Source organism: Amblyomma mixtum, chromosome 3 (assembly GCF_055824585.1).
Source record: "Amblyomma mixtum isolate Tamu chromosome 3, ASM5582458v1, whole genome shotgun sequence".
In the NCBI taxonomy this organism is placed as follows: domain Eukaryota; kingdom Metazoa; phylum Arthropoda; class Arachnida; order Ixodida; family Ixodidae; genus Amblyomma; species Amblyomma mixtum.
Window position 1 is genome coordinate 289,994,972 of NC_143014.1, and position 19,286 is coordinate 290,014,257.

At 48.7% G+C, this 19,286-nt stretch overlaps 1 protein-coding gene across 1 annotated transcript; it reads left to right on the top strand.

The window, feature by feature from the left end:
• Positions 1 to 7,992: 7,992 nt before the first annotated feature.
• LOC149355131 (uncharacterized) lies at positions 7,993 to 14,493 on the top strand. Its single transcript, XM_089576072.1, has 3 exons — positions 7,993 to 8,793; positions 13,782 to 14,030; positions 14,456 to 14,493. Exons 1-3 carry the CDS (start codon positions 8,076 to 8,078, stop codon positions 14,491 to 14,493), a joined length of 1,005 nt encoding a protein of 334 aa, XP_089432198.1. The 5' UTR covers positions 7,993 to 8,075.
• Positions 14,494 to 19,286: the final 4,793 nt, after the last annotated feature.

The window sequence follows — 19,286 nt, forward strand, 5'->3', positions numbered from 1 at the left end:
CTTGGGCCCCACTCTTTCGCGCTCAACGCAATCCACGAGTGCACATCTTGGTGCCAAACAGAGTAAGAACTCTTATGCTTCCGGCCGTTCCTGGAAGTGAAGGGTTGGCGTGGACAGTCATTTATTCTCCTCATTCGTTCAATGAGATGGACCCTCTCAAGGCCAGCTTGGTGACGTGACCATAAAAAAGGCACAACTTTCGATAGTATCCGCTTTCAGCCTTCCTCGCTAACATTCCCGTGTAACAACGCCACCTAGACTACTGTCAGGCATAGAGGAAGGCCAAGACAAGGTAGGCGCGCTTCTAATACGGCTGTCTCGAAGAAAAAGGAGGAAGTGACGTGGTTCTGGTGGCCATCTTGTCCGGGTGCCCAAATCAAACGCCCAGAAACCTTGCCGTATTGCAAGATGGCTGTAGTGTATCCCGACGGCAGATCCGGAGAGAGGGAAACGACTCATTGCTTATAAAATAATTATAACTCGCCTAGACGCTTCCCTTCCTCTATGTCCGGGAGGCCGGCTTATCCAGGGCGCTCTTAGCAATAGTCAGGAATGGCATGCCAGTTGGCAGGTCGTGGAAGTTGCTCTTCCGGAGTCACGTAATGCAACGTCAATTCCTATCCCGTTTTTTTTGTTGTTTTTTGAAGCGAAGAGCTTCACTACGCGGGTCAGAGCCGAGCTTCGCGTGAGCCGTACTGGTGAGTTATGGGCATGCGCGAAACCGAGTGACGTCACGCGCCACGCAGGTTGTCGCTCCTCGCCGCAGCCGTCGCCGCCGCAGACTCCGTCGCCTGACCTTTCGGCGCAGCCGCGCGCTACTGCTCATGTGCGTCGCCTCCTCGCTGTCGCTACAAGTGCGCGCTTCGCCTCCTCGCCCACCGTTTGACCTTTCGTTACAGCCGCGTGTTGCCCGCGTCGCAGCCGGCAATCCCCATCTCCGCATTCCTGCGGGCTGTTTTAATCGTGCTGATTTCCGTCTCCTCCTCCGCCTCCGCAGAGGCAGTGTGCGGACGGCCGAACGCCTCCACCGTTATCGTGGTGCTCCCAGTGCATTGTGCGCGAACTGCGACAGCATCGAATCGCTAGACCACCTGCTGTGCGTGTGTGCGGTGCTCGATGGTGCGCGCGCCAACCTCAAAGCCGCCTACAAAAGTGTGCGCTCCAGTGCTCCACTTTGGACGACTTTCTCTTCCCAGCCGGAAAAGAGACCGCTGTGCGCGCCGCTTTTCGTGCCCTCGTCAGATTCGCTTCTCTGTAACTCGTAAACATATGTCATTGAGTAACCAAGTCTACGCCTATAGATAAACAATGTATGCAATACCAGCTAAGCTACGAAGCATAACCATGACGTCAAACCAAGCATAACTGAAGCTTTTCGCTTGTATATCTAGGCTTAACCAGAGCTAAGCACATGCCTCACTTTTTTACTTTCTCCACGAGCATTGGTGGTGTTGCTGCAAGTGGAAGGTTTTGTGGAGGAGGGTAGACGGAGGGTTAGACGCAGCTACCTGTATCGCTTCTTCGCCCAGGGATAGAAAGAAGTGCTCGCATGGTGTTACCCTAAGACTGCAAAATGACATGGAGGATAACGACCGTATACCCCCTACTATGTTGGGCTGCACACCAAAACTCTCGACGCAGGACGTATTCATCCAAATAAAAGATCTACCCCGGAACGTTCCCCAAATGAGTGAAAATGTAATAATGGCCATGGACATCAAAGGGCATTCGATAACGTCAGCCACGAACCGATCCTTACGGGCCTAGACGAGCTGGACTGGGGACCCAGAATCCACGGCTACGTCAAAGCCTTCCTGTCCAATAGAACTGTCACCATGGGCATAGGCGACCTTCGATCGAACAAAATTCCCACGCCAAACAGGGGAACACCCCAAGTGTCAGTTATCTCACCCAGACTCTTCAACATAGCTATGATAGACCTAGCCCGAAAAATACAGAAGATCGAAGGCATCAGGCACGCCATGTATGCCGACGACATAACAGTCTGGACAAACACGGGCTCCCTCGGAGAGAAGGAGGAAAGGATACAGGACGCGGCCTCCTGTGTAGAGCTATACCTCGGAGAAAGAGGACTCGCATGCTCGACCAGAAATCAGAACTGCTGCGAGTCTGGAGAGGCAAGCAAAATCGGACCGTCCCTACCAGCGAGGACCTGAAACTCAAGGTCTACCTGGAAGGAACGCCCATACCGGAAAAGACAACGATAAGAATCTTGGGCACTTAGGTTCAATCCAACCAATGCAGTACCCACACTTTCACCCTAGTCAAACCAACAACATTACAAGTCACACGCATGATCACCAGCATCACCAGCAGGTGACATGGCATGCGGTAAGAGGACACACTAAATCTAGTCCGAAACCTGGTAGTTGGCCGAATCACGTACAGTCTACCCTACCAGTGCCTCAACAAAAGCGAAATACAACAAGCGGATGCCCTGCTACGCAAAGCGTATAAGACAGCGCTCCGACTGCCGCGCAACCCGTCTACAGGAAAACTCATGACCCTGGGATTGCAAAGCGCCTTCGAGGAGTTACGAGAGGCGTAGCTTGAGACGCAAAAACTCCGACTGTTGCAGACCACTGGAAGAGCGCCCTTACAGACACTCGGATACCCCGAGCAGATGCGATAAATGACAAGGACAGAAACCATCTCCGACGAACTACGCAAGTCCCTCAAGGTAGAGCCAATACCAAGGAACATGGACCCCAACCTCCACCGAGGCAGAAGAGAAGCGGGGGCCGAATTTATTGAGAGAACACGCTCCTCAATACATGATCATGTATGCAGACGCGTGTTCTAGAAGAGGAGATATCGAAATCGCGCTGGCCGCGGTAGTAAATTCGGCTCTACGCGAAAAGACCAACGCGTCTATACGAGACTGCACGGCAGCAAAGGCCGAGGAAGTAGAAGTTGCTCTAGCGGTGACGGAGGGCTATAGAACCGGGTGGTCGCTAACAATACTCACCAACTCTCAAACAGCCTGCTGAAATTACATGAATGGCAGGATAGGTCGGCAAGCCCTCCGTAAGTCCTCGAAGTGAGCGACAGAATTAAAAACCATGAAGAAGCAAATGATAAGACCACACACAAAAGTTTGCGCACCTGGACCCACGGAGGTGCCACGGAACCAAGAGGCCGGCAGGATAGCTCGAGGATACAATAATTTTTCGAGCATCCGACGAGACAGAGGAACTCACGCCAGGATTCATAGAATACTCAGCTATACTAGAAAACTATAGATGCAGAAGAATGCGATATCCCCACCGCACAAACTTCTCAAGAGAGAGGAATCTGTCACTTGGAGGCAATTACAGACAGGATCTTACCCAAACTTACATATACTAAACAAAATGCACCCCACGATATGGACAAATGTCCCTGGTGCGACGAAAAACCCACTGTATGCCACATCACATGGGCCTGCCAAAACATAGACGTGGCCCTCAAAATCCAAAACCCGAGTGTGGAGCAATGGGAGACTCTGCTCTCCAGCGACCGCTGTGAAGACCAACAAGGTTTTGTACAGCGAGCTCAACGGGCGGCAGTGGCGAACGGAGCCCTGGACTTAGGGCAACAGACAACTGGTTAGAAGTGGACGAGGTCGACAGAGAAGACTCCTGGGCATACAACCAAGGAGAGAACATCTCTGAAGATGCTCCAAAACCGCAGAAAGCAGCAATACTAGAGTACAATAAAGTTTTTCCTTCCTTCCTCGTTTCTTTTCTTCTTCTATACGCGCAGTGAACAGTGCATGACAAAGGACAGGCTTACATTTACGTTGAGAATTCCCGGCATGGCATCTTCAGGGACCCCGTCGGCGATTATGTTCTTGTGATTCTGCGGAACACCAATTAAAAATTCACAACACACGCATTTACTTACCGAAGAAACATTACAGGCCCCGAGTAGGGCACTGCTCTTTACATTCATACAGATGTGGCAGGGGACGTACACTAAAATAAGGACATTGTTAAACGCATTCATAAAGGAGAACAGGTTGCTTTGTCGAACTTAAACGCAATCCGCAAACAATTAACATTCACAAACGCAAACTATATCAAGATGCATTGCGCCAAGCATAATAAATGGTAAGGCATATAACTATGCACGTGAATAAACATGAAAAGCTTCATCGTCAGAGATAGTAGCGATGACATTGGGAATGTCGTTCCAACATGTTTTCGCTCATTGCATTGCACGTCATTTAAAAGCACGCATGTTCTGCTCACTCCACGCGTTGGTCGACTTCGCCCACCGTACGCGGAGAATTAAAAAAAAAGAGGCGGGAGCCGGACGTTAATCTGATTTATTTAGGGAAATCGACCACACAGGGCAATGAGTCGAAGTTTCAAGAATGCTCGGAACGTGTAGATCGAGTTTCCGCGTCAAAAAGACCAGTTCAGATTCCTCTTCACTGCAACTTTAAGGGTAACGGAGTGGATTCGAAGAGAAGGCAAGCGTGGCAGGGGGCGGCAGAAAGATAGGTGGGCGGATGAGACTCAGAAGTTTGCAGGGATACGGTGCTCGCAAATGGCGAAGAACAGGGTTAACTGCAGAGACATGGGAAAGCCCTTTTGCCCTGCAGTGGGCGTAGTCCTGCTGATGATGAATGATGATGTTGATGAAACCTACCTTGACAAAAATCGAGAAAAGCGTGGAAGCTTCTTATCCGTAGCAACTCATTGGAACCTGTTAGGTGATATGCTTTGAACTGCTGTATGACATTTTTCATTTTCATCGTTTTTCAAAGGAAAGGTCTATGAACGAACTTATAGTTGAACATCATTGAATTTCGACGTCTGGATTTGGCTCATTTTGAAAAATAAATTCCTTAAATATGACATTGGTATTTCGGGGGCTATATTTTACAGATAAAAAAAACAAGAACGAAAACGGGACTTAATTGCGCTGTAAGCCTCTTTCTAGTCGCACACTCAAGCCCGGGTCTCTTTGTGAAACAGCTAGGCCTGACCAGTGGTTAAGCCCGTACCGACGCGCTGACAACCATAACGCCGGTTGGGAGAGCGAAGGCGGCATTGGCGACAGCGTTGGCAACCTGCTCTCAAATGGGCCGACTTTGGAAAAGGCCGCCGGTGTACATGGAGTGTATCTCACCGCCTTGAGGAGCGGGGGTCGCACCTGGGCCACAACTGTGCGGACGCTGCGCCTTCTCTCGGCAGGTGGAAGCCACTGCAGCCCGCCTTCTCCGGCACCCGTGGAGCGCGCCCACTTATCCGTGCCCTCGGAGCCCTGCACATAAAGGACTTGTGTAAGGAGTGCGGAAAAGCTTCGAACTGTAAGCCCACAATTACAGGTAGAGAGGTAAGCAAATTTGTGCGCTTCTAACCGCCCACAGTTAAGGGTACTGATGTAAGCAACTTTGTGCGCTTCTAGCCTCAAGAGGTGCGCCTGAACCTCAAAGTGAACTAAGGAAAAAAGATGTTGTTGACACTGGGAAAGCAAAACACAGGGTAATTCGTGAGGCTGAGGTAGGGCGAATCCTGCACATTTAAGATGACATGAGATTAAGATGCCGTGCCCATTATGAGTTAAAACAGTACCTCAGCCCCACATAAATTCTACGCCTGGAAAATCATCTATTTCATATAACTTGACAACGCTTACTGCCAATGCTCTCAGGTGCTGTGGTGGAACTCTAATATATGTTGTCTCGACGTGTACTAATCAACGTGCGCCGCTATGCTTCCTTGAGAATGCAGGATTATTTTCATATCTTGCTCACTCATTAAATCACAATTACAACCTCAATTATAAACCAACATTTTATATTAAAAATGGCTGAGGCATAGCTAAGGTTAAGCCTTGTCAGATGCGAAGCATATTGATGGCTAGGCTTGGCAATACATGGCTTTCCTTGGTTGAATACTTGGTCATTTTAATACAACCACTAGAAGCCTTCGTCGTGGGGGAAGACAACGGCATGGCTACAGCGGAACGCCGACTAACCCCGAGACGCGCGTTGGGTGAGCGCCTGGATTGCCACGGAAGCCGCGTCCGCCTGCCCGGTGGAGCGAGCGTTTCACCTACACCGAGTGTGAACGCGCGTTCGAAATGCGCGGGAATGCCGCTCGAGGACATTCCGGCGTCTGTGCGACGATGGTGCGACGGCATCGTTCTCCCTCTCCCAACGCGTGACGGCGATCTGTCGTGACGTCATCGTGTCACGTGGTTGGTCGCGTACAGCTCCGAGCGACGGCGCGAGGTACAGTGTACTAGAATTAGGAGTAGTGGGTCGAGTGAAGCTCCGCGCCAGCGGAGCGCGTGAAGCAGGCGCAGTGTTGCCAACCCTAGGGATTTATCCCTAGATCTAGGGGCTTTTTCTTTGCTTTAGGAATTTAGCGTCTTTTTTGTGAGATCTAGGGATTTTGAGAGGCCTTAGAATTGCTACTCTAAGCGGCTTAACGGCAGGGGTATCTGATTATTTTGCGCTTGGAAAAGAAAAAACTAGGAAAAATGCTAGTTACTACTCCTATATTTTTAGTGTTCTGCCGAGCCGAGAGAGGGCGAAAGCAGTTCTGCAATGCGAAATTATCGGCTGCTGCACGAGGAAAAACGAAACCATGTGACTTTCAAACTGCTTAACTTGCGTGCCATCTCTGGCGCTTCGAGTGACTGCTCCGCCACGAAAGACAAAGTAGAATTTTGACTTGTAGTGCCTGGATCAACGCTCTACGTTTACGCTCATCGCTTACCTTCACGAAAAAGTGCCACAATTGTTCGAATTCTCCACGTATGCAGGACCACTTCATTTAAACTTGCTGTTCAACCAAAAAAACATTTTCCAAGTTGTAAGGAGTCACTTTCTGATTTTGTAATTACCAATCCTACATCTGTATCATTGCTGTACAACTATAACAAGATTACATTTTTGGTTATGACAGTTTCTCGTGATGTCAATTCTCAATAGCTCCAACTACTATTTGAGCATATTTGATTGCGACTGTGATTAATAAATAACTGTGCGGTGAGAGACGCCATTTCACCGCTTCTGAATGTTCTCTATGAGGCGAGAAGGGGGCTTTCATGAATTCAAACATTTTCGCCTTTCTGTCTGCCTCTTAACACAATCCTTAAAACAACCCTTATTGGTGTCTGAATAAAATACTTTCATGTGTTGACGGCGCTTAGCAGTCAATACCAGCTCTTTCAACTTGGGATCAACTACATTTAGTATTCAAAGGGCTGCACAGGTTCTTTGCGCGTAAGGATAAGCCGGCTGAAGGAGCAGCTCAAAAGCCAGTGCGGTGAAACGAGAGTCGTCTGCTGGAAGTTCAATTTAGATGGAGGGGGAGTCGGCAGAGCGTTATCTCTCTTTCCGTCTCTGTAAAAGCTGGCACCATCTGTGGGCCCTCTATGTAAGGTAAACCTACAAAAAAATAAAGAAAGCTGCAATTGCGGCTAACACGCTTTTATTTATCTCTGGCAAAATGTATAACAAATGGACGAAAGAGGGAACTGCGCTGAGACTTTGTTAAAGCTGAAATGGTCGCATTAAGAATTAAACAGTTATAGTCTAGGGATTTTTCTTCAATCTAGGGATTTTTTGGGGTTCAATCTAGGGACAAAACGTTGACCTGAGTTGGCATCACTGATGCAGGCGGCGCCGAAATCTCGGGCCACCGCGCGGCGGCGCTGCTGCGCCTTTCACTTGGCAGCCCCCTCGTACTCCGGAGCTCGCTGCGATAGGCGCCGGCTTGTTACACGGGGAGCGTGCTCTGCCTTGGAGTGTATTTTCAGTGTGTCATGCTCTGTTATGCTGTTTAACAAAGGTGTAATTCCCCAAAATCCATTGTCAGAAGATAATTCAGTGCACCCCGTGACTTTCTCCAGGGAACAGATAGGGGCCATCCACTGACCGTCCGAGAAACGGAACACTTTGCGCGGCATTCCTAGCACGTGCACGCATCTACGTAGGATGCGCGCGCTGGTTTCAACAAGATCGTCGTGGGCAAGCGTTTTTCCTCCGTACGTTAATTCATGTGCGTCTTGATTTCATCTCTGCTGCGCTGTGCAGCCCATGATATTACGAGATGAGCAAACCTCGGCGGAGGAACTATTGTTTTGCTCCTGGATGTAGGACCGGCTACAGTGGAGTGAAGGATGCTCCGAAGTTATTATTATTCGGGGTTCCTGAAGACGAAGCAAGGCGCCGCACATGCCAGCGCAACTTGCACCGTGCGGACAAGCCCGGAATGACGGATGCCGTGTGTGAGCTGCATTTTGAAGAAAAGTACATATTAAGAGACTATGTGCATATCATCAACGGCAAGGAGGTGCGCATACCACGTGGCAAGCCATCTCTTTCGCCAGATGCAGAACCAACAATTCTGCCCAACCTTCCCGCGTATCTGTCCAAAAAGCCCTCGCGCGAGAGGCCAGCAAGGAAAAGAACGTCTTCGCAAGTGCCCAGCGCCCTGTCGGCCAAGAGGCAGTGCACACAAGGGGATATATCACCGATTATTACGTCCCAGAATGACGAAGCAGCGGAGTTATGTGAGCCTCGCGAGAATTATGCATTTCAGCTAAGCGACGTCCCTAAACCATCTGAGCTCTGGGCACTGCACAAGTTTTGGAACTACGATGGTGTTGTTTTCGTCCACGGCTCCCTCAATTGTGACAAGGACAAAACTATAACCCCAAAGACAGTCGATGAGCTTCTTGCCCAAGGTAAACTAGACCAGGCTGAGACTTCTGTCGTTAAGGTTCCACCTGCAAATGACCAACACTCGCCATTAGTGGTCGAAAAGAGTGACTCAAGACTTATTTATTGTATGGCAGGGTACGTGGCCAGAAAATGTGTCTTGAAACTTAACTGTGCGTCTTGCAAAGACATTCTTCTCGTGGAACCAAATGAGGCAGCAGTGCACCATATATCATCCGAGTATACAAAACATTGCGACTGGGGTGGACTTTTATACCCCTCGAAGGATTTGTACTGCTTCGTCGCTGAATTGGAAAATTTATTTACAGAATGCTTCAGCACCAGAGAATTGCACGCCAACAGCATCTCCGACGTGATATCGCTTGTGAGGCAAACATTCATTCATTCTAATGCGGTTGGATGCAGTGTACACAAGGAAGAGATCAGCATGAAGGTCCCAGCAAACCAAAAACCTCTCGGAGACGTCTAGCTAGACGTCTCTGAGAGGTTTTTGGTTTGCTGGGGTGGTCTCTTTCTATGTCCGTACGCGCTTGCACTTTCTCGTCAAAGGACTGAACATTGAAAATAGCGCAAAGCGAAAGAGAGCCAAACTTGCTAAGCTGAGCAGGATTGTGTAAAATTCGCGGCAGTCAGTTCCACCAATGCAGCTTTTCGTTTTCTCGGAAATATGTGCGAATTATTGCAAATAAAGCTATTTTGTATATATTTCCAATGCAATCAGACTTTTCACATGCCTATGCGAGCTACAGTGAACGCACGCCAGCCATACGTCACACGGAACGTTTATAACTTTACAAGAGAGGACTATCTGCCTGTCTTCCATAAATGTCTGATGTAAGATTAAACCTCGTAGAGCCCGAATAACTTGAGGAGCATACCTGCCTGATCAGCAGCTACTCGCCGAGCTGCTGCGAGCGAGCGAGCGCTTGCCAGGTGAAGGGAGCGGCAGCGCCATCTGTCGGCGTCGGCGCTAACAGCTTCAGCCCGCCGCCTTCCCTCGACCCACTACTCCTAATTGCGCGAGGTGGGGGACCTGTTTCTCATCTGTCATGACGTCACCGTGTCACGTGGTGTGACGTCATCGTGTCACGTGGTTGGTCGCGTACAGCTCCGAGCGACGGCGCGAGGTGGGGGACCTGTTTCTCATCTGTCATGACGTCATTGTGTCACGTGGTGTGACGTCATCGTGTCACGTGGTTGGACGCGTACAGCCACGGTGACGGCGTGGGGCATAGCTCTAGCAATATGCTTCGCATAAAAAACAAGTTTAACCCGGGGAAGAAATTTCGTAAAGCCGTTGATGCCGGAATGAGTTCTCTTTCTTCGAAAAGCGTTTCGCCCATCGTCGAGAGAGCGCGAAATCCGAAAGGGTCGTGGCACTACGTTTCGAATGTCCAGCTCCGAGCACTGGTCTCATAATAGTCGCGGGAGCTTGCTCTCAAATGTCCGCTGCTGTGGTCGCTCACGGTCTTTCCGGGCAGCCAAAACTTTCTTCCATTCGTCCGTTTCGGGCACTTATTCCAGAGAATAGTTATTTTTGAGTTACGCTTTGCCTTAGGCTTTAAAACTGCCGAGACAAATTTTTGACCATTCTGCAGCTCTTAAAAAATTAGTTTACCATCTTTAAAGTCGTCTTTCAAAAATGAACAGACGTTATACGCCTATGCACACGACCGACCATCAGCATTACTGAAGCATTACTGATTGGGCTTCAGTAGGACAGCATGCGCCAGATTTTGGTCATTTCCTCTTTGACCAGACGTGCCTTCTATTGATATATACACGCCAAACTCGACGACGCAAGAAAGTGGCTGCCGCACTGATCAATGGTCAGTGATTATGGCAAGATGGTTTGGAACTCAGCCTTTCAGTAAAATTTTCGTGTGAGGTAAAACTTGAAAATAACGCAAAAAACAGGCAAGCAACAACGGGGACACCGCTATGAGCAATGTTACCGACATTAAAAACTACATATAAAGCCCCTAACATCGAATTTTGTTTGCTTGACGTGAATATCACCAACCGCTCCTTCAGGTCTCCAATGCGTTTCACTGACTGTCACAGACGGCGAGTCAGCGGAAAATTACGAACGACTTACGAATTTTACACAGGAACAATTTGTTGAGAATCACTGCAGTTGCCTGACTTTACATCAAAGCAAAGCCAGGCCACCAAGCGAAATTGTACGTGACAGATGCTAGGGCCTGTGTGCTTTGAGTCCGTAGTGGCTGCCACAATCGCGGTGACCCACTGAAGTGGTACGGTAGGCTAACCTACAATCAACTACAATTTTTGATGCTCTTAAATTGGTTAGACTGCGTTATAATCTCTTGAGTGAATGCATTGTGACTTTCAGTTCGACGTGTGTTCTCCTCATCGAATACCATGAATTTAAAGAAGTCGAAATGCGCGCGTCTTATCGTGGATTGAAACAAACAAGACAGCTATGCGACGCTCTGGTGATCTGAAGGAAAATCACAGCTGGAGGACACCTCATATATTAAACCGCACTTCAAGAATTTCTCAGGCCAACTTGGCTCTCAGAATATAAACGACAAAGTCGGGCTAACGCCCCTGACCATCTACAAGTTTTACCTGGATACTTTATTCCGGGTGTTTCCGCAAGTACTTAAGAAACTTCCTAATATGGTATGTGGGAGAGAAAGAAAAACTTTTCAGGAACGAACTGCGAGCTGCGGAGGAAATCATTTACTTCACAAGTTATAGTTTTTATGGGTAATTAACCAACAACTTCCGCGTGACAGTTTAATCATAACAGTTTGCTGGTTTGTGCCAATGGCGATATCGTAGCCGAAAAGACAAGTCGAAGAAAGCCTGTGAATTTTTGCGTGCTAGAACTGGGCGCATGAGGCTCCCAGAAAGTTCAGTGCAAACACAACGTGCTTCAATGCTTACGGCAGCCAATTCAAACCGCTTGTACTATTGCACCACGAAGTGCACCAGCTTCGTCCCTTGGCGCAAGAGAAACGACAGTGATCGTCAGCTACATGGCCGTCGTTCTAGAGCAAGTGCATGTCACGGTGCAAAAATCTAGGTTCCCCAAACTGAGCGCCGCAGGCATTTCAGCACGTCAATAGCTGGCGTAATGTCGGCACCGAATTTCCTCCGCACTTCACGCACTAAGTTTCGGTGCTGTGCGGAGAAAAGCAACGAATTTCTTCACGCCCAACACCTTCGAGAACGACTATCTTGCCTTCAAAAATTTTTGTCATCAACTTGTGAGTGGCTACCAGCTCACCAATGACACTAACCACCACACTGTGCTCATCAAAATGTTATGCAATATTTCGGCGTTACTATTTTGCTGATTGCTATGATTTTTAAAGTAACTGACGTTCGCCCTAGCTGAGGGTTTGTTGGTGAAAATATCCTTAAGGCGTAAGCCTCACGTGCCCAATGAAGCGCAAATCCGTGCGTGTGTACGCGCGTGTGTGTATGTGTCTTTGTGCGTGCGTGCATGTTTGTGAGTGCGTGTGTGCGTGTGTGTGTGTGTGTTTGTGTGTGCGCGCGTACGTGATTGCGTGTTTGTGTGCGTGTGTGTGCGCGCGTGTGCGTGTGTGTGTGTGCGTGTGTGTGCGTGCGTGCGTGCGCGTGTGTGTGTGTGTGTGTGTGTGTGTGAGTGTGTGTGCGTGTGTGTGCGTGTGTGTGTGTGTGTGTGTGTTTGTGTGCGTGAGTGTGTGTGTGTGTGTGTGTCTGCCACCCCAGGGCAGCGGAACGACACTCCTCTTAACCGCTGCAACGCTGCGCCAGAGTGGCATGATGACTCCCACGGATCTATGAATGCTAAGTAACGAAAGATCAGTTTGCATATACGGGCATTAACCCATTAGCTATCGCGTCATACCCTCAACTCGGATCAACGCGCAGATCAGAAGGGATGCGGCTGCGTCGCAACGGCGGCTACGTAGAGCCATGCAGAAGCAGAACTGCCAGCTGCGTGGCATCCGGTCACATCACTTGGTAGCGCGCGACGATTGCGTTCACGAAGAGAGCGGGCTGGCTTACGCTTCCCCACTCTTAAGCAATCTTAAGTAGCTTTGCCGACTTTTTTTTATAAATAAACTACCATATGTTTTTATGATTTTTCTAAATACTAGTTACTAAATACTAAAACACCGGCTATATACGAGATACCAGATAATGCATGTTCTTCCTTGCCTACAACTGACGGGTTTTCACTTTTATTGCCTTTCACAGCGTCTCTTCCTTTTAACAGGCCACTTGCAGTGGCTGCTTTAGCAGAGGGTTGGACACAAAGAGGAGAGAAAGGATGTGGCAGCGTAACAGAACACTAATTTTAGGCAAAGTCGGTCAAATCGAATTTCGAATCAGCCGTCTGAAACTGCATGGGAATGGCTATTGTGTCAAATGAACAAGACATTCATATTGCAGTCTTACATCCACTAGCCACCATCTCAGCTTTATTCTGAGTCTAGACCGCTGTTTTGTCTCTTCATTTCGCCAATCTAATCGGGGTCTGTGCAACTTCCGAGAAAAAGTTCGTCAATTCACTACTTTAAATTCATTGATCCCTTTAAGTCTTGAAACCATAGATCCCTGTAAGTCCCGAAACTACTCATGGCGCAATGGTGCAGTGGTCAAGCGATGTGCCACTGCCTTACGATGACAGGTTTGCCGCAGTTGGGACTGAACCGACTCGGGTTACTCTTCCTGAGCAAGTTGTCGCGATCAGTCATTAATTTAACGTCCACCTGCCACGTTTGGAAGTTTGATTACAACGCACGCTTCGGCAGGTTGTAATAGGTCACGTGAACTAGGTGGCCCATTTCGGTTTCTTCTCTGGGAATTTCTTTTTTTCACTCATGGCCTCACTTTTTTCACTCACTCTTTCACGGGTTCGTTGTTCATGGTTTTTCACTCATGGCCAATGACCCCGACGCCGGCTTTTTTGCAAGATGCGTTCTCTGATGCAATCGTGTTGTAAGCTGTGTCGTAGGTGTCGCTCACCTGCTTCGTGATGTCGGCGGTGCTGGGCCGTGACAGTGGACACCGAGGAGAGGCGGGCATGCGTGCGACCTGGCTCTGCGAGCAGCTACAGGAACCCCCCGGAGCTACCGGCTGGGACGGGACGATTCTGGAGTCACTGGCCCTTACGCAGCCGCGTTGCCACACCACCTGGTGGCCATCGTCGGTGGCGTGTGGCATTGCGAGGAGCTGCTGCTTCTTATCGCCTACGGACAGCTCGTGGTCGGTATCAGGACGACACGCCACGGTGAGGCCGAGACCCGCATCATGTCCGGAGCTGTCCCTCAGGCCGTACTCGACTCCCATGAGGGTTGCGGTATGCGTCAGCGATCGACCAGCGAGACACACTGCCCAGCTTCTTTTTCTGTGGGGAGAGTTCATTGGTAAGAGCGACGGGAATAAGAGTGTAGCGCATCATGGCCTTTTGAACGGGCTGTTCTGGCGTGAGCGTTTAAAGACGAAAATATATGCCTAGACAGCAGCTTCAAAAAAGCCCAGAGGGCCTGTTGTTTTGCCATTCCGGGATCCTTTTCAGTTAATGGCCCCGTCATGGTGGCAGAATTGTACATCACCAACGCTAGGGGCGCCATATGTGCCTCTAATCTCACCAACTCCCCTGCCAAAGAGTTAGTACCACGCCTACTCTTTAACCCAACGACAATAAATACTCAACTTGCTCTTCCTCTTTTGCTGCGCTCTTTCCCAACTCTTCTTTTGTCTCTCTCTTTCTCCACTTTGCAGGTAGCAGCACCCTCGTCTACAGTGACCAAAACTTGTAACTGGTGAGGGCACAACCCATCCTACTGCCCTCACAATCAAGTATTAATTTGTACGCGCTATCACGCGCTTAAAAATGCTCAGATGCAGGTGAGGATCACAAGCTCTGCACAAAGAAACGGCTGCTAACCTCCCAGAGTTCAGAAATCAGACTATATACTACTCTTGGACCTCTTCTTTCAAGCGTCGCGCGTATAGGCGTCTCTATTTTAAGCCCAGCGCCACCTGAAAAATTAAAGGCCGCCCAGTACGCAAACAATGTAAAAGCACTACACGGATGCCCTTTCCGCCCAAATTGCAGGGACAGTTATTCAAACACACTGGCAGCGGGTTCCGATCACCAACAAATAGATTTCAGCTCACCTTACTACCGCTCCCATGACAGCACGTCCATGATGTGCTCGTCCATATAGCTTAGTCTACTATTGCGGCCTTTGTTTCTACCATTTTAGCCGGCACACTTCGAACCCCTTTGAATGTAAATCACGACTAAGGCATGGGGCTGAGCTATAAAAAAAAATTATTTTTCTCTCTCGCCCTCGATTGCGATTGGATGGCTGAGCGGCTTCTCTGAAAGGGCGATCAGTAGCTCGTTTTCGCACAAAAAACAAGAGACGGGAGCTGAACACATGAGTAGGGGAATGGAAGACAGAAAAAGCGCGTCACGGTGGTATAACCAAAGCATAACTCACCTCATTAGTGTCAGAAGGGAGCCCGCCGTGTTGTCGCAGCAATCAGGGTGCTGGAAACTCCAAGGAATGCCCTCGAGGCAGATATATCAGAGCGTTCCCGGATAGTAGCTTTAAGAGTTAGAAGTCTCCCTGGGTTAGAAAAAGGATTGAACTCATGTATGGACGGGTGCTCGCATCAAAGCTCTTAAGAACGGCAGCCACGCAAGGGTGTTGCCTTTTACCATCGCTTGGAAAACATTGCATTGATTCTGTGACCATTGTGAGTGCCCAAATGCGTTCGTTAGCTTCAAACGTCTCAGTGCTTCGGACGGCTGATCCACAAGTGTTTCTGAAGGCTTGGCACGCTCCAACATAAGAAACTATTGCGACTGTTCCGCGCAGTGGAAGGCTCACAGCGGCTGTGGTAGTCAGGGTAAGCGCGAGAGGGACTTCGCCTGCGACATGCGTCAAGCTCATGCAGTAAGCCCTGTTGCAGAGGGGGTGCGCTGATGGGGACGAAGTAGCAGCCGACGGGGACGAAATAGCAGCACTGGTATGTGCAAAGGATTCGGAACAGGCGAACAAAACGCCAGCCTGTCAGAATTACCTACAAGCCTATCACTACATCATCGATCACAACCCAAGCTTAGCTCTAAGGCGGGAAAAACACAAAGCACACAAGTTTACTGCGTTTTACTGAGAGCAGCGTGAACCGAATCTTGCCGTCAGCTCGCTAACGATGAAGCAAGAGTTCTCAGCACGCAGGAACACAGCTGGCAAGGCGTATTCTCTTACCTGATGGCAATCGGAAAGCAGCCGCCGGAGAACACGCAGGCCAGGCTGCCATGCACGCGTCGAAGGCACGAGCTCACCCGCTCTCTGAGATGCCATGCGCGCGGCTCCAGAGCATGCGCTGTTATCGTAAAACCAGCTCGCGGGAAAAGGCGGCGGAGAGAGAGAAAAAAACGAAGCGCGAATTATGCGACTAATTAAAATAATATTAAAGAGAATAGAGTGAAAACCTTAGCAATGGACACGAAGCCTGATGGCGATGACGCCCTATTTGCGGCTGTTGTTAGATATGAAAAGAGAACAATGCCAGCAGGTACGTCAGCTAGCCGAGAGAGAGGTAACTTTTAATTAGCATAGATTAATTCGCAGGAGCCGGAAAATCTCGTGAAAGATTTCAGGCAAGGGAGGCAGAACATTTGCACTTTCACAATACACGCGTATGGTTACAGCGAATTGCACAACAGAGCAATCTGCAACCCTGCAGACAGACGAGTTCTTTTTATGTCATACCGACCATTTTAGAGTTATTCTATTTATGCATTACTGAGGACAGTGTAATCCTCACATCGTTTTTCTTTAAAGGAAGAATAGCGGAAATAGGGACCAAATTCTCAAAATGAATGCTGCTAGCAGTACTTGTTTGAAATTACAATGCATGGATATTGCTCGAATAAACAAATCCTCAATATATACGATTAAGTTTATTAATCAGGCTTCTGTTTGCTGCCGAACTTTACGCTCGCATGTTTACGTCTCCTGGTCCAGGCTAGCACGCTGCCCATGAAAGACTATAAATCGTGTTCTTCTGTTATGTGCGCGATTAAAGACAATCACTTACAAAACTGTAGGAAGAAAGCACTACTAAAGCTACAAGGGTGCACCTACTTGCTATGGCACGGTGGAAACTCGAAGTGTAGCATCTTAGTATCTGACGCCAATTGTGCACGTTCAAATTGTGCATTTCTTAGCGTGTTCATGTTACTGAAGACCCTTCATAGTCCCTTTATTAAGAATAATACTTGTGGTGTGTTCTTATACCACGAATATTTATCTCGCACACTGATATTTGCTTCCCTCTCTCCCACATAAAGAAACTTTAGAGGGCATTGCGGAAACCGCATTGGGGTAATGCGAAGCACTGACGCCCCCTCGGCACTCGTCGCCTCTTTTTGCTCCTAACTGCCTCTCTTTGCTAATAAATGCCTCTTTTTATATCGCACACACAATTGTCCATTTAACTGGCTTATCGATCACATATCGATCACGCATCAGTTGCTTATCGTTCACTTATAAGTTACATATCGATCACTCATCAGTTACTTATCTATCACTTGTCAGTTGCTCATCCATCACTTATCAGTTGCTTATCGATCACTTATGAGTAGGGCCCGGCAATTTAGGCTCTAAAGAACCCCGAAATAGGCAGGCATCTAGGCTCTAAACATATTGAAATAGGCCCTATAAAGCAAAAATAGGCGCTTCATTACTACTATTTAATTATTAGTACAAGATTTTTCAGTGAATCACGGAGCATACTCAATGCTCAATTGCAGCACGCCACAATAAAGCCAAATGCATGAACAACGCAGGTCAGGTGAACCACCTTGTAAAAAAGCGTCAGTCATTTTCCTGCATTGGACATGTAGGATGCCCCATCCGTGACGAACAAAACTACCTTCTCGTAATGAATATTTCCTGGTCATAGAAGCTCCAGAGATGAAGTCAGAAAACGCGCTATCGTCGAATGGCTCACCTTTTCAAGAACATCTGCGTTGAGCAGGGCTGCTCGTCCGGCTTTCTCTGGGCTCAATGTTCCGACGATTGAGTTGGCCACATACCGTCCGCTAGCGTCCATGGTTTCAGGGTGTAATCGTCCCCAATGGTGTAATCGTCCCCAATTTTATCTCTGATTTTGGAGAAAGTATCCTCGTAGCACTCTTTCGCGTATCTCTTACGAAGCATCGATTTATCTGGAACATGTTGTTTGGTGTACTTCTCCAGAAAGCTCCGAAGATCACTGTTGGTTAGTTTCCACAACGGGATATCTGCCGCCAAAAATGCTTGACGCAACTCTCGCAAATTACGATTCCTTTGCTGCCGAACTACCGCTGAATGCCTCTGCCAGTGGGAGCTGCGAGGTCTCCTCTTTTGTTGTTTCCTTCAGGTCTGCAATATGCTTGCTCGTAGCGACGTGTTGAGCTACGTGGCGTCGCTTCTCTCTTGGTGCTGAAGTTTCGCACGCTTTGCAGAAAAGCATAGTTCCATCCGTTGAAAAAACATCCCCAAATAGTGAAACCCACTGCCTGCAACGAGCGCCTCTCTATGCCTTTTCTTTCGTCATGTCAATACGGAACGAAATGGAGAGCGCTGACGGAGCAAAGTTTGCGAGTCCGCTCAAGTCACTGTCATGTGTTGTGGAAACGGCAGGGAAAGATGTGGCCATCCTCTGCGGGGCGGTAGGCGGCCGAGTGTCGACCGAGTGACTAGCGAGCAGTGAGCGCGCGAGTGTGCGAATCTTGCGCCCATTGAGGCGACGGTCCCTGGCTGGACGGAGCGCGTTAAGGCGATGGTCCCCGGCTGGAAGGCGCCGGTTCGGGTGTCGGGTTACACTCAAGTGTGTTATATAACCTCTTTGGTTGCGCCAGTCCCATTTCCAGGAAAACGTTTGGCGACACGGGCCCGCGCCTTTTATGCGTGCATCGGCGTGCACCTTTCAGCATACTTAAGATAGATGCCTGAAAACTCAAAAATGCCACCGAGGACCGAAATGCCAGACTTAGGCACTTATAGGCAACAAGTGAGGTGAAATAGGCAGTATTTCCTAAAAAGTGACGAAAAGGCAGCCAAGTGCAAAAATGCCCCGTTTAAACATTTATATACACGTTTAGGCAAATGCCTAAAGTTCCGGGCCATGTTTATGAGTTACTTATTGATCACTTATCAGTTACTCATCGGTCGCTTATCATTTACTTATTGTCACTTATCAATCACTTATTGGTAACTCATCGATCACTTATCGATCTCTCATTGATTGCGTAATCATCTGAGTGAGAGAAACTGTGCAATTCGTCCAATTCCATCGCACTTCATTCAAATTTCGCGCCACGCGTTGTCTCCGGCCACCTTTTCGGTCACGTGGGCCAATCAGGTGCTACGTCACATAGTACTGCACATCCGGCAATTCAAATTTCGCGCCACTTTCGCAACGACCACGCCCACTTTTGGCCACTTTTTTGGCTCTAATTAAGTAACTAACGATCCGATCAGTACCCAAACTTTTTGCTCCGCATCCTCACATCATCCTCCTTCGATTATAACCACTTTTGAGACAT